The 24,804-nt window shown below is 39.8% G+C and overlaps 3 protein-coding genes across 3 annotated transcripts in view; 1 reads left to right on the top strand and 2 right to left on the bottom strand.

Moving 5' to 3' along the window:
- Window positions 1–1,151: 1,151 nt before the first annotated feature.
- LOC307017510 (uncharacterized protein) lies at window positions 1,152–3,992 on the top strand (the record flags this gene model as incomplete). Its single annotated transcript, XM_079694862.1, has 6 exons — window positions 1,152–1,352; window positions 1,981–2,072; window positions 2,179–2,289; window positions 2,438–2,714; window positions 3,078–3,252; window positions 3,634–3,992. The coding sequence occupies 6 exons, from the start codon at window positions 1,152–1,154 to the stop codon at window positions 3,666–3,668; spliced, it is 891 nt and encodes a 296-aa protein (XP_079550988.1). The 3' UTR covers window positions 3,669–3,992.
- Window positions 3,677–14,752, bottom strand: LOC307017509 (uncharacterized protein; the record flags this gene model as incomplete). Its single annotated transcript, XM_079694861.1, has 18 exons — window positions 9,970–14,752; window positions 9,384–9,459; window positions 8,841–9,036; window positions 8,457–8,658; window positions 8,178–8,253; window positions 7,629–7,909; window positions 7,498–7,548; window positions 7,355–7,408; window positions 7,175–7,248; window positions 6,992–7,063; window positions 6,529–6,734; window positions 6,249–6,345; window positions 5,997–6,159; window positions 5,667–5,770; window positions 5,364–5,508; window positions 4,337–4,463; window positions 3,913–4,028; window positions 3,677–3,733 (listed from the first exon to the last, which is right to left on the bottom strand). The coding sequence occupies exons 1-18, from the start codon at window positions 10,045–10,047 to the stop codon at window positions 3,677–3,679; spliced, it is 2,175 nt and encodes a 724-aa protein (XP_079550987.1). The 5' UTR covers window positions 10,048–14,752.
- A 1,433-nt stretch (window positions 14,753–16,185) lies between these two features.
- Window positions 16,186–24,804, bottom strand: part of LOC307017508 (NACHT, LRR and PYD domains-containing protein 12-like) — a 55,162-nt gene continuing 46,543 nt past the window's right edge. Inside the window, exons 11-16 of the mRNA XM_079694860.1 lie at window positions 21,907–22,077; window positions 19,915–19,930; window positions 19,638–19,808; window positions 19,200–19,240; window positions 16,767–16,811; window positions 16,186–16,324 (exon numbers count right to left, since the gene is read on the bottom strand). Of these exons, the coding sequence (XP_079550986.1) occupies window positions 16,294–16,324; window positions 16,767–16,811; window positions 19,200–19,240; window positions 19,638–19,808; window positions 19,915–19,930; window positions 21,907–22,077 (475 nt within the window). The 3' untranslated portion in view covers window positions 16,186–16,293. The remainder of the gene's footprint in view (window positions 16,325–16,766; window positions 16,812–19,199; window positions 19,241–19,637; window positions 19,809–19,914; window positions 19,931–21,906; window positions 22,078–24,804) is intronic.

Genomic DNA, 24,804 nt, shown 5'->3' with positions numbered 1-24,804 from the left:
GCTCTCGCGCGCGGAGAAACGTTAGGAAGTGGGCGTACCGTGTCCCAGTAACGCCAAATCTAATTGGTTACACCCCTCCTCTTTTATGATTGGCCGTTGTCTGGATTTAAACCTAAACCAGAAAGTCCCTCCAACCTCCAACGTGATGAAATATGGCTGTGGAAACGTCTCACGTAAGTTACTTTACTTTACTAATGATTGTTTTTAATAAAAGGCATGCTTCTGTATTCTGTGGTTATTCCACAAGAGCCGTCCTTACTTATAAATGGATTGAGTTTTTTAGATAATACATTTTTATACATATTTTTCAAAAGTATTCAAACAATTCTATTATAAAGATAAGAACCAATTAACTTTTCGGTCTTGACATGATAATATAAAATGTAGCTTTCAAAAACAGAATTTGGAATTAACAATTTTGATTACTCTAGCAAAATATTTTATTCACAAATGTCGCTTTTTCAAAATGTCCCCAGTTTTTATTGCCTTTCTCAAATAAATAATACTATACAAAAAAAGTTTAAAATGATGCAAATGTAAAAAAGACCAAGAATTTTGCAAGTTTCTTGGCACTTTAATTTCTGAATGACCTCTTTTTTTTCTGTTCAAACGCCCTCAGTTTATTTTTTGGAACGTTTATGATGATGTTTATGTGCCTTATTCTGTATTTGACATAATTGTTTCAATAAAGATTTACCACATTTCTTAAATATATAATTAAATACTATTTAATACTTTATTTTTCTTCACAGCATATTCTGAAACGGCAGATCCTGGAGAGACTCCTGTCGAAGTTTGAGCTTGCACTCATTCGAGCACCACTTGACCTGGATTTCCTGGAGTTTGCATGTCGCCAGGAGCTGTACCTCCTGCAAGCACTTTCGAGACATGTTGACATACCGCAAGGAATAATCCAAGCTCTTCAAGAGCTGTTTGGACTACTTAGGCAATATTTAGATTCAGAAGCCCCAAATACAGCAGTGGGATCAGTTATTGGTCTAAGAGGACGTCCTAAGTTTGAAATTGAGAGGCAGCAGTTGGTTGAGATGTTGGGGACAAACCTATCGGTGCCTTGCATTGCTAAGCTGCTAGGTGTTTCTTCAAGCACAGTCTTTAGAAGGATGAGAGAGTTTGGCTTATCTGTTTCAGAAATGTATAGCTCCATCAGTGATGAGGAGTTGGATAACGTGGTCATATCCATCAAGAATGACATGCCCACTGCTGGATACCGAATGGTCAAAGGACGGTTGTTATCCATTGGTCTACGTGTACAATGGACAAGAATGGCTGCCTCAATGCATCGAGTGGATTCCATAGGCATCCTCTCCAGACTGGCTAGTCTGGGCTGTGTTGTGAGGAGAACATATTCAGTGCGAGGGCCTCTGTCGCTTGTGCACGTGGATACCAACCACAAATTGATACGGTAGTGGTATTTATATTTCGCTAAGTGATTAAGAAATAATCTCTTTGTAATGTCCCAGTTTTGGAGAATCAGTGTTTCAATTCCAGAGTGCTATAACAGTGTGTTCTTTGGTTTTCCAGTTATAACATTGTCTTATTTGGTGGAGTGGACGGGTATTCGAGAAAGGTAAGACTGCATTTCACTTCAGTAGACACACATTAAACAAACATGTATTTTTTGTACGAGTTTCCGACTAGCTACTTAAAACCACAAAAGAGGTCCCAACGCTGTGTCCTGGCTTTGCTTAAGGAATTTGGTCCAAATGGAGAAAGTGTATGGACTAAAAAGGAAGCAGCAAAGTCAAAGTAGATATAAAGGAGATTTTGTGCATTGCCTATTTTTGCTGCACAAGTATTATGAGTCAGTATACTGTATGTCAGTATTGTTTGCTTATTTCTATTGCAACAGGAATTCTTTAATCTCTGCCTTTTTTTCCCTATAATACACAGTTTAACAGAATGTTGTCTAGTTATTGTGTGTAATTGCCCTATTCTTAAATATTCTCTGCTTTTCTGCAGGTAATGTACTTAGGTGCTTCGACCAACAACTGTGCGTCAACAGCCTATGGCTTCTTCTTAGAGGCAACACAAAGACATGGAGTGCCTTTAAGGTGAATTCACAGAAAAAAGCAGTCTTTGGAGAACTAGATCAATACTGTGACACTTTTGGATGAGTATTTTCTTTGACAGTCCTTTGGTCAACTGTGTACATTTCAGGGTCAGAGGAGACCAAGGAGTAGAAAACGTACAGATCGCGAGATTCATGTTTTCGGTTCGCGGCACCGACCGTGGAAGCTTCATCTCTGGTAAAAGTGTTCATAACCAGAGGTAAATTACAGCATCTTTAGTAACTCAATTAGTGAGGTGAACTTATCTGATGTGTAGACCAAGCACCTTGCACTTAACCCATGCTAGGCCAGCATGAAAATAGATCACTTGAACTGGTTTTCCCTAAACCATGTATTTTCATCCATAGGATTGAGCGTCTTTGGCGTGATGTAAGAGTCATTGTCATCAACAAGTACTCTGCGATACTACTTTCCCTCGAAGAGGATGGTCTGCTCGATATCTCATCAACAGACGACCTCTTCTGTGTGCACTACATCATTCTTCCCCGACTTCAGATGGACTTGGGGATTTTTACAGAAGGCTGGAACCATCATCCACTCAGCACTGAACGGAACCAATGTCCAGAGCAGTTATGGCAACTTGGACTGATGCAGACAAACATTGATCAGCCGGAGAGCCCAGAGGTATTGATCTCGTTTCAGTATTACAATACATGTCACATGTTAGACGCTTTTATCCAAAGCGACTTACATACTCAGTACTGTGGGCAATCCCACGATAGTAATTACTTACCATTTACTTTGTGTAATATACATTGTCAAAAGATTACTTTCTTTCCCTGCTCTTGGAATGACCATTTTCTGGGCATTTCATTCAGTTTGTGTTATTTTTACAGTTAAAATAACACAAACTGAATAAAATGCCCAGAAAATGGTCATGCCAAGAGTAGGGAAAGAAAGTAATTTATTACTTGATGTCATTGTTCCATATTGTTTATAAGACATTTATTTCACCAAAGTGTTCAAAACCTCTGTTATGGTTATTAGGAGCCAGATGTTGACTGGGAAATTGCTGCTGACCACGATGGAGAAGAAGAGGATGCAGGGATTGTCGTCCCCGAATTCGACTGCCCTTTGAGTCCAGAAGACACAACTGAACTTCAATCAGTATTTCAGCAAATTGACCCAAACACTCCGGTCAAGGAACTGTACTTACTCTGCCGTGAGTATGTAGCTGAAAGATGTGGCTCTTAAGAAATACAGCTCCCTTGAATGAAACAGATGAGGTAAAAGTAAAATTCCTTTGTTCAAAGTGTTACTTAAGTACCAAGAGTAAAATAAGTCATGATGCCGATTTCATGAAAGAGTAAAGTTACTTGGCACAACGGGTGACTGGGTTTTTATTCAATTAAATTGAAACAATCGACACAAAATACAGCTCAAAACTATAATGGTTCCCCAACTTCACCATTTGTTTCCAAAACATTTTGACTAGAACAGTATGTCACTTGAAAGTTTGACTGTATTCTCATCTTGAACAAATGAAAACAAATGAAAACCTTGTCAGATAAAGTGCAATAAACAATGTCTAACCCTAATCCAGAAAACATCGATTCTATGACTCTTATGAGCGGCTAAACTCCCTGCTACTCATAACAGCCTGTGTTATGATGCTCAGGAACTCTGGATATGAGCCGAGGTGCCTTGTCGGAAAGGTAATGGAGTTGGAGCATGCATTCACTACGGGAAAGCATACCGTGTGTGTACCATAGCGCACGCTGCAATCATGGTCGAACTCAATTAAGATTTTAAACATCTCTCTCTCTGTTGAGGTGATGGGGACGTGTGCCTGCCCCGTAAGCCATTGAAGGAAGCAACCAACAGTGATCTTGGGTTTTTCCTTCATCTCCTCTTCATCTTTTGCCGCTTCACCTGTAGACTCTGTCTCTCTTGAGTCTCTTTCATCACTTTCTTCAACCACGAAGCTCTTTTCTTCCTCTAAAAACAAGTTGAAAATGAATACAAAGAAATGCATATATTCACCTAAGCAATGTCAATAAATATGGCTATTGTTTTTAAATAGTTTTTTTATGTGGATATTTTGAAGAAGAAAAACCTCATTAGCCAGTCCTGCTTTACTTGTCATTGTTTCATCGCAACCATCATGAATGCAAAGTTGTGTTTAAACTGAGACATGTAAACATGAATAAAAAGGGTATGCAAAGCTGTCATTGAGTTGCCTGTCGTAATCGAGGGTAAAATTCAAGAACAAATACGTTTATAAAATGTCAGGGCAGTAGTATCACCTTCTTCTTCAATGTGTTGGATGAAGTCTTGTAAAAAGTTAACAATCTTCGATTCACTCTGGCGTCGCAGCGAGCCCAGCTCGCTGAAGACTGGAGATATGGCTCCCATCAGGAATTCAGCATCCGGCTTGGAGAGATGAAAAAACAAAATGATGTATGCTCAAAGTTGGATGAGCTTAACCCTTTAATTGCCAGACCAAGAAAAAAAACTATGGAAAAATTATTTGTTTGCATTTTTTTTATCAAATGGGACACACATAGCACATTTAAAAAAAAAAGGTATCAATATTGATATTGATATAAAAAGTAATGTTAAGTGTTTTTAATACAAAAAAAAAACGTGCTCATCTTACTGTCCATGCTGAATTGGCCTAACAGGAAACCACTGGCCTAACAGCAAATGTCTATATCCTGTGTTGGCCTAACTTGCTCATCTGTGTGCAACTTTGGGCTGTATGCCATGCATGAAAGCTGCTATATAAATTATTATCACTCTTTCACTCTGAGACTCATAAGGCAGTATAGATGTAGTAATAATGTAATATAAGATGTAGTAATATTACCATGAATCTATCTATTTACCATATTGTATTGGAAAACATCTCTGAAACTCTGAAAAAGTTATATTGCTAGTTTAGTTTGTTAAAAACTTTTTTTGTGCATCAAGTTATCTAATTATGTTCAGTCAGTGCTCTGACATTAAAATATGTCAAAAATGATATGGTTACCTTACAACAGTTGACCAAAAAGAGTGATTTCTTCAGCAGTGATTTTTTTAGCATGCCAACTTTCTCAGTGGAAAGCTGAATGGCTTTCTGTTCTAACCACAGTGACATCTAGAGGTTGTTTTGTGCATAACATGTCAACCAAATAGTAGAGATGGCTGAATCAGGTAGTTAAACTTTTAAAACATTTTTTCAACGGGATATCAAGACACAAAATTTGCTCTACCAAATGGTGGCGCTGGCTGTTAAAGGGTTAAGGTTTGAAATTCAGTGGTAAAATCAGCTAGAGACATAATACTGACCTTTTCATGAAGGCCAGCGACGAACAGATCCCTGAAATGCTGTGGTTGTTGTACTATCATCTCACACAAGCCATACAGCTTCATGCCTGAGCATATCTGCTGCAGCATTGGTAGAGTGCGGACCGATGAGTGCAAGATAATTGCCCTATAATTCAGTAACAGATAACAGCAATAATATAAAATCATACATAAAAAAGGGAAAGAGTGACTGCACACTCAATATGAAGTATGAGTGTAAAGGAATAATTGATTGGTTTCAAACATGGGTTGTTATGGGTTAAATCACTTAGCATATGTACATACTTTATTATGTCTTCCTTCCTCTCCCACGTTGCAAGACCACTGTACCCGCATGCTGTTATCCGATCCAGAAGGTCGTACATAGCTTCAGGTTCAGCTATCTCAACCTTTGCAATTAGAAAAACAGTATCACACAGTAAGTCATGGGAGCCTTAGCTTATTTTAAGAATTAAAAAAAAATTACACTACAAAGAGGTGTGTGTGTCAACCATACTAAAACAAACGTCATGTTATATGAAGGAGTATAATAATAATAATAATAATAAATGGGATTTATATAGCGCTTTTCTAGACCCAAAGACGCTTAATATCTGAGGAGAAGACAAATATTACCTCTTCCATAAGCTGGCTGAGCTCTGGATCAGTAACATCTTCCTTGGAAATGGAATCTCTATGAATCTCCCCAGTGGATATGTATCCATAGCACCACTCTCTGAAAAAGTTAGGTGGAGGACCACCTTGTACTATACTGACTGCCATAATCTCTCCAGCTGTCCTGCATTAACAAAGTTTAATCAATGCATAGACATTATTAATAAATGAAATAAACATCGAAAAGACATTGCAGAACACAATTCTACATACTTGAAATGCTCTTTGTGGTAGTCAGTAATTGAGTAGTTGGGGGTTTTCCCTGTACTCCCTCCCTGAAAAAACTTCCTTTCAACACCTGCCATCATTTCTATAATTGAAAGGAAAAGTGGATCAATACATTGATAATCTCAATTAGACCACTGTATATGTTAAAGTACAGCATGCGTCATGCAAAGCCCTTAACCTGTGCAAGCACAGAAATTGCATGCAACCAGAGAACCGCCACACACTGAGGAATATTTTCATTTATTATAAGGAAGTAAACATATACCTGTTAAGAATTCTTTCCTGAGAGCCCCATGGTCAATTCCAGACTCTCCAATGAAAGACACTCGGAGAGGGTTTTTGGGAGAAGACCTCTTCTGACGTCTCCACTGCCCTAAACCCCTTTCAAACATGTCCTCCCTAGTGACACTAACATTAAAGAGTGTTGTTGTGTCCACTCGTCCACTAAGTGTTTCGATGGCTTCAGCAAGACTTGAAGGAAACAATTAGAAGTTGATTAGACAACTGGATCCAAAACGTTTTCCCTTAAGAGACCCCTTTTGTATCATTGAGTAAACTGACGACCCCTGACTGATGTAAAGTGGCGTCTTTTAAATGATATTCAAGGCATAACAATAACAATGCAGGGCAACTGATGAACAGTACAATTAACACAAATAGTGAACACAATAACTGCAGGACGTTTTTGTTTAAAATAAGCAATTACAGGTACATTTGAAGCATATTACCTTTTCTCTCGCCCTGTCAGTTCTTCACTGGCATGTTCTTCCAAATCGATAATTTGTGTCGACTGCAATGTACTGATGAGGGAAAAAATATTTCAATGGGGCATGCCTTAATCATGGTTTACAATATCTAACACCGCAAGAAAAAATTATATAAAGAATGTGCATAATAGGAGAAAAAAAAACCTTTCTCTACAAGTGCTGGCATGTATTTCAACCAAATACTCAGGAAATAACTCTGAGCACAATGGACAGGCCACCTTTAAAAACACAGAAAAGCAGAGCAAATATTCAAGTGAATTACTGAGACGCAGAAACCTTCATCATCTGCAATAATGTAATTGATAAATAATGCCCTGATTTTACCTTAATATCGATTTTAGAACAGGAGGTCCTACACGGGAGCACACTTGGAGAAGCCTATAATAAAATGTAGAAAGACTGCCAATTAATGACACATACAATGAAAATTGTTTAGAAACAAACACCTACAATATTAGTGAGCTTACATTCCCAGGATTGCTTGTAGCTGGAGACTCATCTAAATCTGGGTCCAGATCCTGAAAATCGTAACCAGTTAAAAAAGCTGTCGATTCAGGATGATAATGATCCTGCATAGCTATTTGTGGAATAACATTACCGGTTCCAGATCCATGCGGTCAGAACAGCTGCTTGGTTCACACTCTTGTGCATGTAAAGCCAACAGCTGGACAGGCATGCTTAGATGACACGTGGCACATCTGGCTTTTGGCATATTTTCGAACTCCTTCGATGAGTAGGGCAAGGGGGAGGTGTCCAAAGTGTCCTGGATGGGCATTATATAGAGACAGCCTTTTCCACCTAAAGCTTTGGCAAGGTAGGCCCCCGTGTAACCCTCTGCCTCAGGTGCCAAAACACTTAATTTCCGCTGACCTGATCCTCCTATGTGGGAATACAAACAAGTTGATGTTATTTAATGCACAGAATGTTCTAGGGGAGGCAGTTGATTTTAACAAGATGCACACTTGCAGTGTTAGGCTTTCTCATGGATTGCTAAAAACAAGAGGGTAGGTAAATATGCTAACCATCAAGGGCATTAATGAGCTATTATAAGAGCAGCTATTGTAGGAGAAGATAGAGGGTATAAATAGGATTTAACTGCAGAAATACTAGACCACAGTTGAATTTAATAAGGGAGATTGTATCTTACCAGCAGCTTTATGTAGCATCCAGGCCCCTTCCAATGGTACCATTTTGGAATATGATTCCATAAGTATATATGATATCTATGTGGGAAGAGCAAAACAAGTGTGCAGTTAGAACTATAACCCTCCACACATGTCACCACTGTTGAAGCTGATTTGTGACCAGTAGTACTTCAGTGGATTGGGAAACTACAGTAATACATAAAAAATTTCCCCAAATTGGGATCAATAAAGTGCTTCTTATATTATCTTGACTCCTCCCCTTATTATTTTTTCTATCTTACCTGGGAGTGGTCAGCATTTTCGGGGATATTGAGAGTCCTCCTGCCGAGTCCAGCCTGGAGAAGGACCATTTCATCCGATGACTTTGGTGTTCTTTCTGTGCTCTTATTGAGCAGAAAGAACTGGATTGGGGTTGACCTAACAGCCCTTCTTTTGGGAGATGGGGTATAACTTTTACCCGATTTGAATAGGCCGGGGAAAGCCCTGAGGAGTTGAAAACAATGTGTAAGAGAGGCATTTAAGAAGCTGTTATACAATATATTCATTCTAAACAATCTGAAGAGCGTTAATTTCTATGAAAAAATACGCTGAATTATAGCCAATTGCCGAGTTATTACGATGGCAATTCAGTTCAGAACTATCTTTATTTCCTAACGGATCCAAACCTGGCCATATTTTGGTCCACTGTATTTCCTGCTGTAGAAGGAAAGCCAGGGGTCCTTTGTTGCTTCTGCCCCTGGACTGCCTGACGCTGCCTTGTCCCAGCCTGCTGCCTGTTGCCAAGAGCAGACTGCTGCTGTCCCTGTATAGTAGACTGTCTGTTGCCCACCTCCACCTGCTCTCCCTGAACCTGTACTTCATCTGTGAACACAATTTAAAGATGTCTATGATTCCCTAGAATCTAAATAAACTGAGTACTAAATACGTAAAGTAGTTAGAATATATAAAGGCTTCATTAATTAAACATTACCCAGATAGTCACAAGCCCTGAAAATAAATAGAAGAAGAACAAGAAGAAGATGAACCTTTAATTATCCCCCATGGGGAAATTCAGTTTTTCACTCTGGTTTTAATATAGGTTGGTAAAACTGTCACTGAAACACCTCGGCGTGCTTCCTCCGGCCAAGACTGCAGCTGTAATTTTTTGTAAACGACTGACCATTAGATGAATCTGTGAAGACAAGTGATCTCCCCCTAGTTTTACTTACGATTTTGAGAAGTTGGTTCAGCCAAGGCACTTCTCAGCAACTCAACGACACGCCTGGCAGCATTTTGTAACTCTATCTGTTAAAATAGATAGCATTTTTCATTTAATCATTTATTTCAATAGGGACAATGCACATAAACACTTTAGACAAATAACACTTCAAGTGTAAATGGATCATGTCTTACTATACTGTCTATACTGTCTTGCTGTTTTTAAATTATTGTCTTGTTGTTGCGCACTGGCACTTTGACTTTGAGTCGATGTAATTTCGCTGTAATTGTTACAATGACAAATAAAGTATCTATCTATCTATCTATCTAAAACAGACACAAACAAGAAATAGTCAAATTGATTGTCACAATCACAGTGCAAAGACATGTCGTCTTGTTTATCCAGATCTGCTAACAGTTAACTTTAGCTAACTTTTATTATTGCGGGCAGACAGCTGTGTCACTTTCTTCTTATACCGTGGCTTGTAAATAATGCAATGTCAATATCTTAAATGCCCGTCAAGCAGATAAAATGATAGTTATGTTAAACCATTGTTTTCTATATGCATAGCTAAAAGTACCGGTTTTTGCACGTACCTCCTTGTCGTCAGCCATTCTTCTTCTGCGGGGCTTTCCCGCTCCGATATCCCTCTTCATTTGAAAACGGCCAATCATAAAAGAGGAGAGGTGTAACCAATTAGATTTGGTGTTACTGGGACACGGTAAGCCCACTTCCTAACATTTCTCCGCGCGCGAGAGCAGGCCAGAGTTTCACGAGCAGAAGAGCAGGAATTGCTCGCGAGAGCGCAGGAGACCAAGGAGAGCTCATGTAGATGCTGCACATGCTCAAGGCATGTTTCTCCCCTGCAGGCTTCAATATTGCTCTCGCGCGAGTGCCGTTTTAGTGCTCGCGAAAATAATATATGTCCACGGCTGCTTGACTTGTGCTCGCGTGGATCTCATATGCCCTCGCGATTTATGACAGAGATTTGCCGCCATACCAAAGTGCCATAACTGCGCATCCGTGCTCGTGGATGTATGATTGGCGTGGTGGCCGCGCGCGGCCTGTGTTTGTTCCTATATACGCGGGATGGAGTTAAGAGTGTACGGACGCTGATGTGTATAGGCTTGGTGGGAGAGTGCTGGTGCGAGTATGGGTGTGGGTGTTGGGCAGGCTGTATGGCTGGGCGTATATCGACATTCCATGTCAAAGTGGTACAAACTATTATCTCGTTGTATCTCTTTTTTCGTTTATTTCACATGCTCTTATGTTACTTGCCCACATTTACATTTTTCTCTTGATTATTTGATGTTGCGATGGATCTTTTGCATGTGTTCTGATGACTCACTACGTTGACGTGTTGCTCAGCAGTTCGTTAGATTATTGTTTAGCAATTAACAGATATCAGCTGATCTAATGGTTGGTGATGGTGCTGCCCTTCTTAGGCAGTTACATTTCCCAGATCTGAGTTATTTGTCCAGTTAGGGACTTATCAGGAATGCCGAGGAGGGACATATCTCCTCACTTTTCTTGGGTTGTTTTTGAGTTTGTTTATGTTTTTTCTTTTTTGGGGAAGTTTTTTTTGGGGATCCAGATCACCATATCCTGCTTGTTGAGGTGACTATACTTTATATTGTATTCTTACACTTCTTTACTTATGACTAATCTCAATTTGATTTCCATTAATGCCAGGGGACTGAATATCCCACATAAAAGGACCACTCTTTTAGGATTTTTGCATAAGAGAAATATTGACTTTGCCATGATACAGGAATCACATTTACTCCACAAGGATGCGGCCCGCTTTGCAAATAGGCTCTATCACCCTATTGTCTTTTCGTCTGCTCCTACGAAGACCAAGGGTGTGATGATAGTTTGTAGGCGCAAGCTGAAATTTGATCTGATCGGCTCTTGGACAGACAAAGAGGGGAGACTGGCCATTGCCAAGATTCGTCTGGACGGGCAGAATATAGCATTGATTTCTGCCTATGCTCTAGGGCTGCAACAAACGACTAATTTGATAATCGATTAATCTATCGATTAATGAAACGATTAATCGATTATTCGGATCGTTAAGGTTTTAACTGTACTACTACTTATATCAATACTGCTTATCGATCCGGTCCTTTTAACGATAGTATTAACGGTTCTTTTGACAAGAAATAAGGTAAACTAACTCAACAAATTGTGAACAAAACTAACATTGCTTTTTATTTTAATTAAATGCATAATATTTCACATCAAAAGAAACAACAATGTTTTAACAAATCATATTAAATAATGTGATGACAGAACTGTAAACCGAATAGCTGAAACTTTAACAAAATAACTCAGTTACCTCTAATCATTAACCTATGTTTTTATAACTGAGTTAACTGTGTGTTGCTGCTAGCATACATAACACCTGACGTGGAAACGTTACTCGTGGACAGGGCTACAGAGCTACTAGAAAGACAGTCGAACCCGGTGCATTCCTCCGTCTGAATGTGGTGCACTTTTGCTAAGTGTTTAGACAAATTGCTCGTTTTACCGCCTTTATATGATAAACTGTTATTGCACTTTTGGTAACGAGCATTGTCCACATCGAGACGGCTAAAGTTTAACCACACCTCGGAGCGCGTTCTCTCCGCCATCTCCTGCTTGTGTGTGTAAACTGCCCCGCCCCCTCGCAAGCAGGCGGGGGAGAGATCTCTCGTCTGAATTGGGAAGATCGAAAATACATTATAGACGCATTTTGTAGTCATATTGCATATTAGAAACTGAGTTGGCGACACTAAGACTGCGATATAATGTTTATGTAGCAATAATACATATGAAATATGTTTTAAATGTCTCCTGTACCGATAAAAAAGAGCGATAACGTTGGAGCTTAACGGGGTGTAGAACACATGTGATGACGTCACCAAAGAATCGACGACTGAATTAGTTGCCAACTAATTTGGTAATCGATTTTAATCGATTAAGTCGATTAGTTGTTACACCCCTACTATGCTCCCAACACTTTCAAGGCTGGCTTTTATGACCAATTAACCAAAACTCTACGGGATCTCACAGGCTTTCGTCTGGTTATGGGTGCAGATTTCAATGCAGTATGGGATAGCAACATGGATAGAACGGGTGGGGCAGAGAGTAAAGACCAACGTCTCGCTTCTGATGCGTTACGCCGGTGGGTGGCCAAAACAAATATGATAGACATCTGGCGTGTGATGAATCCCTCCATAAAAGATTACTCTTTTTTTCTCAGGTAGACATTAATCCTTTTCTAGGATAGATTTTCTCTTTGCGTCCAAATATCTATTTCATAATGTTCGGAAGGCTTTCTATATACCAGTTACATGGACTGATCACAAACCCATCTACTGTTCTGTCACACTTAGGGCTGTCCCCACTAGAGCTCCCAGATGGCGTTTTAACTCCTCACTGCTGCGTGACGAAACATTCTTATTGGCAAGAAAAATCTACAAGAGATTGTACAGTGCAATCAGAGAGATACACTATGTCCACGTTTTTGAGCAAGTCCGTCACCACCTTCGCGCAGCTGCTGGCGCCACTTCGTCCGGTCCTCCGCCAGCCTCTCCCAGTTATCCGTCGCAATGTCCAGGGCCTTCATGTCACGTTTTACGACATCCTTGAAGCGCAGCAGTGGTCGTCCTCTGCCTCTGGAACCAGCGCTCAGCTCGCTGTATAAGATGTCCTTTGGCAGGCGGCCATCTGGCATTCTGCGAAGGTGACCAAGCCACCGCAGCCTCCTGACCTTCAGTGTTTGGAACATTGTCTTGCTGCCCGTACGCGCCAGCACCGCCTCGTTCGTGACCTTGTCCCGCGATGTGATCCCGAGGATGTTGCGCAGGCATGTGAAAAGCATTTAGCCCTCTTTCGTGCCGCGCGTAAGTTGACCACGCCTCGGAACCATACAGCAGGACGCTGACCACGCAACATTGGTAGATGCGTGTCTTAGTGCGCTCGGTGAGGTATTTGTTGCTCCAGGCTCTTGAGCTTAAACGACTGAAAGACGTTGCGGCTTTGCCAATACAAGTCGGGATCTCCTTAACTAATGACAGGTCACTACTGATTGTTGAGCCAAGATACGTGAACTGTTCAACAGTCTCCAGCACATGCTCGTTCACCATTACCGGTGACGCTGCGCTTCCTGCTTGGTGCATAACAAAGAAATTGAAAGAATTGACCACAAAGAAAAAAGCTTCAGATAATTTAGATTTACATGATATGAAAATGGCTATATAGAAAGCACTTACATATTTTATAAGGAACAACAATAAGGGAAAATTCAAGGGGCAACGTGCTGCTCCAGTGATAAGCAGTGATTTCCAACATGGGGGGTCGGGTCCCCAACAGGTCGCATTATGATAACGTTGGAGGGGCTGTGAGATAATTATTAAAAAAGGGAACACAAGTCATCTGTTGCACACAAATTACGTTTTTTATGGACTAATCTTTGCTGTTTTTCCTGTGAATTACTGCATAATTGTACTTATTTGAACCCTTAAATATCAAAATAAAGAAAAGAAAATCACTCTTTGGTTGAAATGGTAAAGTGTTAGACTTTTAGCCTACTTATTGTTTGTAATTATACACGCCTTATTTTAAAGGGTTGCAAGCTGACAATATTTGGAACCAGTGATCAGTAGGATGTTATTCTGTCAAGGTATTTGGTTTTATGGACAGAATCATTATATTCTGTATAAATTCATGGATGCAAAAAACAAATTATATAATATTGCCAGAAAAAGTATATTAATTCTGAATGGCATTGCTGCTCAGCGGCTCAAACTAAGGCGGTAAAATAGACTTCTTTACATCACAAATAAATCCTTTATGCTCACATTTTAAACATCTTTTTCACAGGTATAGTTAAAAGGGTTATCACTGTTTAGCTCGCTGTAACTAATCTTATGGTTGCATTCGCTGGTATTCTCCAAAGATGGCCGACCTGCTGTTTATGCCGCCACATTCCCAGTTGTTGTGAAACTAAGGCAGTAACAATAGACTTCTTTACATAATAAATGCAGATTTTATTTTAAAGGTAGCTGTCGTCTAGGTGTTCAGCTAGATCAGCTTCTCTTCTGGAAGCACTGCTCTCATTTTGCTTTTAGGAGGCGACTCATAAACTGAACTCTATTAACGACCATGCTTTGTGTTCCCCGGCCAACTCTTTGTGATTTACCGTGAACAGAAAAATATTTTTGTACCATTATTATTTTATGTCCTAAACATCAGAATAAAGGTGTGGAATATTTCTCTGATGAAAAACATGTGTGAAACTTTCTGATCTGCAGCTGAATAAATACTTTGTACCTCATGTTTCAGTGTGCTCTGATCAGACAGTCTACAATACTTATGATGCTTTTATATGTGGGCAGGTCTTACTATAGACTGATCATTTAGATTCCTGATGATTTTTAATGTTTTAAAGTCTGATGATTTCTGACCCATAAGGGAAACTCCTGCGACACATTGAGGGTCCTGCTGCTTCGTGCTATCGGGACATGTTTATTTGATCCCTGTAGCTTGTGCTCTGTGAAACTGAACAGAAAATCAACCTACTGTAAAGGATGTACTTCCTGATTGGAGCAGACAGAAGGTAACTTTCATTTTATTCTTTAAATGCTCATCCAGTGCACACGTCTCTCTTGGTCTCCTATGATGTAAGAACACATGTTTTGATATAGTCTATATCAGCGGTTATCAACCTTTTTCAACTCAGGGCCCACTTAAGAATACCATTTTTTTTCGCGGCCCACATTCAACCATAAACAATACGGAGGCTGAATGAAGTTCTGATTGGTCGATTCAGAACATGTGACACGTTGGAAATCCAGTAGAACAGACCGTTGCTAAGGACTGTAATGACCGTTGCTAAGGAGGATCAAGAAAGAGAAAGGAAAACAAATCTTAATAACGAAAATGTTTCCACACAAATCATAATGTTTTGCAAATTATTTGGCGGCAAATGTTTAATTTAGATGTACACCCTTTAATATTGTATTTGGGCTTTTAGATGAAGAATGTAGTGGCACATATTATATGTTACCTAATATGGTAAAACCAAATGCAGTAGTTCCATGATGATGTATTTCAGTTCATGTCCTTTGCTAGACTTATGATGAACCTTAAGAGTGTCTGGGTGACAAACACAGTGTCTTGAACAAGTTCCTGTGTTTTTTCCTGTTCCACAATGAGTTCCTGCTTTCCTCACTTCCATCTGTCTTTAACCAGTTCCTGATTTACTATATTAGCAATGTACAGTTTCTGTTCCTCTGGAAAGCAGGCGTAGCTTATCTCTCCATCCTGCCCTGCCACAGTGAAAGGTGACGAAGTGTTGTTGAACCGTCAAGATCCTATAAAGCCTACACACACACTTGCCTCTCTGTGCACTGTTCCAGAATACTCTGTACTCTGTGAGACCTGTACCTTTGAGGCTTCGAATAAAGAACCAGAAAGACAACTGTTTGTTTCACCAGTTTATTGATTGATCATTCTAATTGTATATCTCCACAATATTGACTAGGTCTAAGATTTCCGTAAAAAGACCGCAGACAGTTAATGAATACAAATATTCTTCTGGCTAAAATACATATTTCTAAAAGTCAATCAAGGAGTAATCTTAATTTAAAGTGTTTGAAGAGTAGATTAAAAATACAATTTATTTTTGGAAAAAATGATTGCCACAAAAAATCAAAAGGCGGCTCAACAAGTCATGACATGGGAAATAATTAGATTAGAAAGACACTGTTGGCTGTGTGGACTCATTATGATGTGAGCTCACACAGAGCACAGCTGACTTCCTGTTTACAACAACAACAACGTTAGCCAGCGTAGCAGTGAGAGGTGTGTTATCCAAAACCTGTTTCACCAGTTCTTGTTTTCTTTGCTGCTTGGAATACGCTCTGATCTGATTTTCACTGCAAAATGCATCTTTCCCTCGTGGACCTGGAAGATAAACAGGAAAACACTTTTATTAAATAACCAACAGTCACTTCATACAGAGGTCTTATAAATGTAGTGACTCTGCTACTGATAACATCTGCTCTGTGAATCACTTCCTGTCTTCTGCTTTAAGGGAAACTGAGATATTTATATTCCTCCACGATCCCAGAGGTGGACTTTTGTTCCCCTAAAGTATAAATATGTATGTACTGCATGTGCTAATACAATATGTGCTCTTAATATGTAACAGTTATTCTGAGAGGTCGCGACTGGGGCAGGTTGAGAACCAGTGCTGAATACCATCTTACACATAGAGGCATTATATTATACATGTCTGCAGGAAAGAGAGGGGATGCAACACCTCATGGTGCAAAGCATCATATCAAATACTAATAATTATATACATATCTTTTTAAAGTAGTGTTTGGTCCTGTTTTAGGATTACCTGTCTGAAGATTCAGGTGTGTTTTCAGGTGAGAAGGAAACGATCCTGGAATTATGAAAGGCACAAAGTTAGTGATTGGAATAAAAATCAAGTTCAGCTCAATGAACACAAACTACAGTTCCAGAGAACATCGTGAATCCACTCATTGTTGATTTCCAACGGGTTAGTAACCGGTTAACATGTGACGTAGTGCTGAGCCATGTCCACTACTGTAGCTCAGGGGTTGGGGTCGCGAGATGATTACAAAATAAAAATGGAAAATAAAAAAAATAACAAAATGTATTTAAAAAAATTGATAAAAAATTGTTATGATTTAAAAAAATATATATTATTAATAATAACGTTTGCATAGAAATGTTCAGAGGCGGACTAGCCATCTGTATAATTTCCCAGCAACGAGGTTCCCCCTTTGACAATCCACTAGCGCAGTGTTTCTCAATCTTTTTCATACCAAGGACCACTTAACCAATAAAAAACACTCACGGACCACCTAACTCCACAAATATCCCAAAAACAATAGGCCTGCTTACCCATTCCAACAGTATATAACAAATTACAGCCTAATAATGACAGCTTAACCTTCTCTATATCGCCTCGTTCACACATTAAATCAACAATACAACTACAGATTGTATAAGCATTTAGTTCAAATGCGATTTAAAATCCTCTCAGGTTTTACACCTCTTATTATGAAATGTAGACTACATTTATTATGTAGTATTATTTTAAACACGAGTTTATGTCAGAGCAACAGACTCACAGATTGTTGGCTACTGAGAGATATGCAAAATACACCGCATGTAGTACGACACAAACCTCCGCTGTGGATTTTCAAAACAAAATACAATCAAACTCTCCGCCCCCCACCCCCCACGTCTCAAACCTGTCATAAATAAACTGTGAACTAATAAAACCTGAGCTTGCAGATTTCTCTGGATCCAGAAAAACACTGACTAATAACTACATTTGAATCAGTGGTGAAACCTCATCAATAAACTCCACACGGTGCTCCTCTCTCACCTCTCTGTCTGCCTTCACTTCCTGTTCCACAGCAGAGTCACCGGATGGAGGGAGGAAGTGACAGAGAAATGACATCAATATAATACAACTTTAACAAAGAGAAACATTAGAATCCTAAATGATTGAGAGAGCTGTAACAAGATGGAGTTGAAACATGTTTCTGTTGAACCTTTTAGGATCAGAGTTTAAAGACCCTGTGAAGTGTGCACCTGTGCATGATCTGTTATGCTAATACGTATAGTAATGAACAAAATTGTCCATTGGAACCCATATCAAAAGATGTTGGAATAGCAACGAATTTGACGAGTTTTGAATTTTCCGGGGAAATCTGCAGTCGACCTTCGCCTTCGTGGGCGTGGCTTGCGATCTACTGCGTGACGTCACGAGATGGACGCCGCCGCACTGTTTACATTCACCACCGTTCATTTTTTCTCTTTTTCAAAGTCGAATTTCTCAACGTTTTTGAGCTAGTATTTTCCTGGAAAGTGTGTCGGAGTGGACTGGAAGTGATTGCCAATCGAGAAAACCTGACAATGGAGGCGACAGTGAAGAAAGAGGGATGAAAAACACAGGGGAAACGATGCATTGCCGCTGGCTGTAGTAATGTCAAGTCTGCCGAAGTGGCGATGTTTCTGTTCCCAAAAGATGAAGGTGAGCCTGGCTGGGGTCATTGTTTCGTAGATTCTTTGATTGATCATGATAAATAAAGGCCACTGGTCGATTCGAGAGAGAGAAAGAGAAAGAGAGACTGAGAGAGTTACAGGGTTGTTGTTAGCATCTGGTGCTAGCTCGGAGCTAACGGAGATTAGCTGTTTCAACAATAAGGAGAGGGAGAGTGCTCTCCTGTGGGACTGAGAGAGATAACGTCAGCTCAGGGAGGTAAACTGTAGCCTAAGTTATCTCAGTGGGTTTGGTCATCTATGTAAACAAATATTTCCATCTATGTAATATTAGTTGTATAAAATAGGTTAAGAAATCCTTCCAATGTTTTTTGATTATTGAAATATATGTTTCATATGAGTGTTGAGAGCTGTATCCATAAATCTCTTAATGTTGCCCTCAAAGTGCACCAAATTGATCACTTTCCTCATCTATCCTGTCCGAAAAGCTGTCCAAATCAATCATTTCTCTCACACTAGTATCACTTTCCAGAGTCTCCGCCATGTTTACAATCGCAACTGGGTACATCTTGTGACGTCACAGCCACTATCGTCTGCAACTTCCGTTAGGCTCGGACGGCAAAATTAATAATACATTAATTCATTAATTATGAATTATTAAAAATTATTTTAGCCATGAACAGGCACAATGATATGTAAGGAATGAAACTGCCATTTCATTTTGGTGCAAAAACATGCACTTCACTGGGTCTTTAATGGTTTGATGAACGGAGGATATGGTTTCAGTACTCACATTTCTTCTGGGTCTTGGCTCTGATTATCCTGCCTGTGATCCTGTAGGAATGAACACAATCCAACAGTTATGGATCCAGTTTAAAATAAGCGTTTGTTCTTTGAGTCAGTCAGCTTCAGAGTCCTGACTGATCTAAGGCTTTACATCCCATCATATCTTCTCTGCAAACACTACGACTGACTGCTCTCAGCTGCATCACAGGAAGTAACTGCTCAGTATCTAGAAACAAAAAACATGACAGGAAAACAAACAGAGTACCTTCTTCACTCTTCTTAACTAAATGTAGCTGTTCTTACAATATATTGTTTTTTGAAGAATAAAAGAAAGAGCCTGCAGTCAGTGGGTAACATCAAAGACTTGTTGTGATCCCAGTGAGAGAAACACATCCACCCTGTGTTTAATACTAAACTGCTGAACCAGCAGAGATCCCTTACTGACCTGAGAGTCTCCAGTCTGCAGTCTGGACTCTCCACAAGAGCTCTCAGCAGCTCCACTCCTGAATCCTGAAGATCGTTCTCTCTCAGGTTCAGATCTCTCAGATGGATGTTGGACTTCAGAGCTGAGGCCAGAGCAGAACAGCTGATCTCTGACAAGCTGCAGAGCTCCAGACTGAATAAAGAAAACATGATGTAAGTTTAGAAAACAAAGTTCCTGTTTGAAATAACTCCAGGTTTAATAATCTGTTCAGAGATGAAGAAGGTTAGAAAGTGGAAACTCCAAACAGGTAAAAACTGTAAGAGACAAAAAGTGCAAAGATCTCTCATTAATATTAAAGACAACGTGCTTCTCCTTCAATAATAAAGAGGTGACTTCACATCTGAAACTCTGCTCCATCTACACAAACTCATGATGTGCAGCCAGACCAATCAAACCCACAGAAACTGATTCAACTCAAGATCACAACCTTTACAAAGATCACAAATATTTCTGGATGAGTTTTGAAGAAAAACATCCAGAATATTTATTTTAGGAATAGTGGAGTCATCAAATCACAGCATCTTCAGTTTGAACTATTCAGTCAGTAAAAGCATCGTGTAGCTTCAGAAAACAGAGAGCCAATAAATGGATTATTTATCAATCTAAAAACACTGAAACTACAAGACCTGGTTGACTATAAAACTCTCCAAATGATGTTCAAAGCCACAAATCAACAACGGCCTCATGGTATCCAGGGACTGTTCACTCAGAGAAAACCAACGTGCTGAGAGGAAACTGCATATTCAAAAAACACATATACGTACGAATTCCAAACTTCACTTCCTAACAGAGAAAGGTGTTGATCTGTGGAATAGCTGGAATGATGAGCTGAGATACTGAGCAGCTTCATCTCAACTAAAACTACTTTTCAGAACAATAAAACGTAATTTCCGGACTATAAGGCTCACCTGAATCTAAGCCGCAGCAGCTAAATTGAATGATGTGTTCATATATAAGCCGCACTGGACTATAAGCCGCAGGTGTTTTAATGTTTCATTACCATATGTAAGGGTTCGTGCACAGAGGGGATTGTCGGGAAAGAGATGGCTGTTTGAGGAAGCTCCCATTTATTAACATTTCAACAAACAAGTTGCATATTTGCATAACGTATTCAAGTGTTAGCATTTAGTGCAATAGTAGCTACAGAACATGTACTGTGTAAACTGTACTGTATCACATAGCGTTTCAGACACACACACTTTTCAACTTTCAAACTTAAACGGTGCGCTCCCAGCGCACGTACCGGCAGTGATCTACAGCAGTGGTTTTCAACCAGTGGTACGGGGACAAACTGTCTCGCTCTCGTAATGTCTGTCTGTCTTGCTCTCGTTCTGTCTCTCGTACCACTCTCGGTTCCACTTTTACTTTTGCGCGCTACCTGTCTCACTCTTTTCCGGCCTCCAGCTTTTCCTGCTGGAGCCCGCCACTTAAAGGTGGGGGGCGCGGACCGGCCATAGAGCCCATAGAGTTAAAGGTGGTGGACTGTAACCTGTAACATCAATAGATTTAGGAGGTCCCCTAGTGGCCGTTAGCTGTAACAATCCATAGATTAGCCGCACCGTTATATAAGCCGCAGCGTCGAAAAATGGGGGAAAAGGCGCGGCTCATAGTCCGAAAATTACGGTACTAATGGTTATGATCAGGAGCCGTGATTTCCTGCTTATTCTTGTCTGTGACGATTGTGGTTGACCTGTAAAGATTATTTGTTCTATTTTTTTGATTTGTACAAAGAGATCATTACTATTATTATTATTTTAAACAACGTATGAAATATCACGGATGCTCATGACGATGAACTGAACTCTGATTTTCATGAACTATGTACGCTAGAGGGGAAAGACCAGAAAGGGTTAGAAGCTTCTTCTTCTTGCCCCTTTTGAACATGAAGGAAACTACTTGAGTATTATTATTACTATTATGAGAAAAGATGCTATTAGTTTTATTTTGTTTCTTTTAACATGTTCAATAAATGGACTAATACAAAAATATTAGATGTTTCTGAGTTTTTATAGAAATATGTTCTTGTTGTATTTTGTATATAATTTATTTAAAGCGTGCTGCAGAATATAAGGTGAGTTTCAGGTGTTTGAGATGAGTGCATTATGCAGGGCAGGATAGTCAGCATTAAGATGCTCAGTGAGGATCAGAGTGATATCAGCCTGATGTCTGCAGCTCAGAGTCAACACAACTCTCTTCATCTCAGCACAGAAGTGAAAGATGGAGAACTGACCTGAGAGCATTCAGTCTGCAGTCTGGACTCTCCAGAAGATCTCTCAGCAGCTCCACTCCTGAATCCAGCAGATCGTTCTCACTCAGGTCCAGATCTCTCAGATGGATGTTGGACTTCAGAGCTGAGGCCAGAGCAGAACAGCTGATCTCTGACAACCTGCAGCTCCTCAGTCTGAATAAAGAAAACATGATGTCACTTTAGAAAACAATGTTCCAGTTTGAAATAACTCCAGGTTTAATAATCTGTTCAGAGATGAAGAAGGTTAGAAAGTGGAAACTCCGAACAGGTAAAAAGTGTAAGAGACAAAAAGTGCAAAGATCTCTCATTAATATTAAAGACAACGTGCTTCTCCTTCAATAATAAAGAGTTGACTTCACATCTGAAACTCTGCTCCATCTACACAAACTCATGATGTGCAGCCAGACCAATCAAACCCACAGAAACTGATTCAACTCAAGATCACAACGTTTAAAAAGATCACAAATATTTCAGGATGAAATTTGAAGAAAAACATCCAGAATATTTATTGTAGGAATAGTGGAGTCATCAAATCACAGCATCTTCAGTTTGAACTATTCAGTCAGTAAAAGCATCGTGTAGCTTCAGAAAACAGAGAGCCAACAAATGGATTATTTATCAATCTAAAAACACTGAAACTACAAGACCTGGTTGACTATAAAACTCTCCAAATGATGTTCAAAGCCACAAATCAACAACGGCCTCATGGTATCCAGGGACTGTTCACTCAGAGAAAACCAACGTGCTGAGAGGAAACTGCATATTCAAAAAACACATACAGGACTGTCTCAGAAAATTAGAATATTGTGATAAAGTTCTTTATTTTCTGTAATGCAATTAAAAAAACAAAAATGTCATACATTCTGGATTCATTACAAATCAACTGAAATATTGCAAGCCTTTTATTATTTTAATATTGCTGATTATGGCATACAGCTTAAGAAAACTCAAAAATCCTATCTCAAAAAATTAGAATAGTTCCTCAGACCAAGTAAAAAAAAAAGATTTATAACAGCAAAACACAATCAAACATTTGAAAATGTCCATTAATGCACTCAGTACTTGGTTGGGAATCCTTTTGCACGGATTACTGCATCAATGCGGCGTGGCATGGAGGCAATCAGCCTGTGGCATTGCTGAGGTGTTATGGATGCCCAGGATGCTTCAATAGCGGCCTTTAGCTCATTAGCATTGTTGGGTCTGGTGTCTTTCAGCTTCTTCTTCACAATACCCCACATATTCTCTATGGGGTTCAGGTCAGGGGAATTTGCAGGCCAATCGAGGACAGTAATGCCATGGTCAGTACACCAGTTACTGGTGGTTTTGGCACTGTGGGCAGGTGCCAGATCATGCTGGAAAATGAATTCCTCATCTCCATAGAGCTTTTCAGCAGACGGAAGCATGTAGTGCTCTAAAATCTCTTGGTACACAGCTGCATTTACTCTGGGCTTGATGAAACACAGTGGACCAACACCAGCAGCTGACATGGCTCCCCAAACCATCGCTGACTGTGGGAACTTCACACTGGATTTCAAGCAACTTGGATTTTGCTCCTCTCCAGCCTTTCTCCAGACTCTGGCGCCTTCACTTCCAAATGAAATACAAAACTTGCTTTCGTCTGAAAAGAGGACTTTGGACCACTGTGCAACTGTCCAGTGCTTCTTTTCCTTAGCCCAAGTCAGACGCCTCTTCCGTTGTCTTGAGTTCAGAAGTGGCTTGACCATGGGAATACGGCTATTGTAGCCCATTTCCCGGACACGTCTGTGAACAGTGACTTTTGATACCTGGACTCCAGCTTCAGTCCACTGTCTTTGAAGCTCCCCCAAATTCTGGAAGCGACTCTTCTTCACAATGCTGTTAAGGCTGCGGTCATCTCTCTTGGTTGTGCAGCGTTTCCTGCCACATTTCCCCCTTCCAACAGACTTTTTGTGGATGTGCTTTGAAACTGCACTCTGTGAACAGCTTGCTCTTTGACACATTTCTTTTTGTGTCTTACCCTCCTGATGGAGGGTGTCAATGACGGTCCTCTGGACAGCAGTCAGATCAGCAGTCTTCCCCATACTTGTGATTTAGTTTACTGAACCAAGCTGAGTGTTTTTCAAGGCTCAGGAAACCCTTGCAGGTGTTTCGAGTTAATTAGACGATTCAAGTGATTCGTTGAACACCCTACTAGTATACTTTTTCATGATATTCTAATATTTAGAGATAGGATATTTGAGTTTTCTTAAGCTGTATGCCATAATCAGCAATATTAAAATAATAAAAGGCTTGCAATATTTCAGTTGATTTGTAATGAATCCAGAATGTATGACATTTTTGTTTTTTTAATTGCATTACAGAAAATAAAGAACTTTATCACAATATTCTAATTTTCTGAGACAGTCCTGTATACGTACGAATTCCAAACTTCACTGCATAACAGAGAAAGGTGTTGATCTGTGGAATAGCTGGAATGATGAGCTGAGATACTGAGCAGCTTCATCTCAACTAAAACTACTTTTCAGAACAATAAAACGTAATTTCCGGACTATAAGGCTCACCTGAATATAAGCCGCAGCAGCTAAATTGAATGATGTGTACATATATAAGCCGCACTGGACTATAAGCCGCAGGTGTTTTAATGTTTCATTACCATATGTAAGGGTTCGTGCACAGAGGGGATTGTGGGGAAAGAGATGGCTGTTTGAGGAAGCTCCCATTTATTAACATTTCAACAAACAAGTTGCATATTTGTATAACGTATTCAAGTGTTAGCATTTAGTGCAATAGTAGCTACAGAACATGTGCTGTGTAAACTGTACTGTATCACATAGCGTTTCAGACACACAAGCTTTTCAACTTTCAAACTTAAACGGTGCGCTCCCAGCGCACGTACCGGCA

This window comes from Notothenia rossii (assembly GCF_949606895.1).
Source record: "Notothenia rossii genome assembly, contig: SUPER_8_unloc_1, whole genome shotgun sequence".
NCBI lineage: Eukaryota > Metazoa > Chordata > Actinopteri > Perciformes > Nototheniidae > Notothenia > Notothenia rossii.
This window is presented reverse-complemented; position numbering and strand designations above follow the sequence as displayed.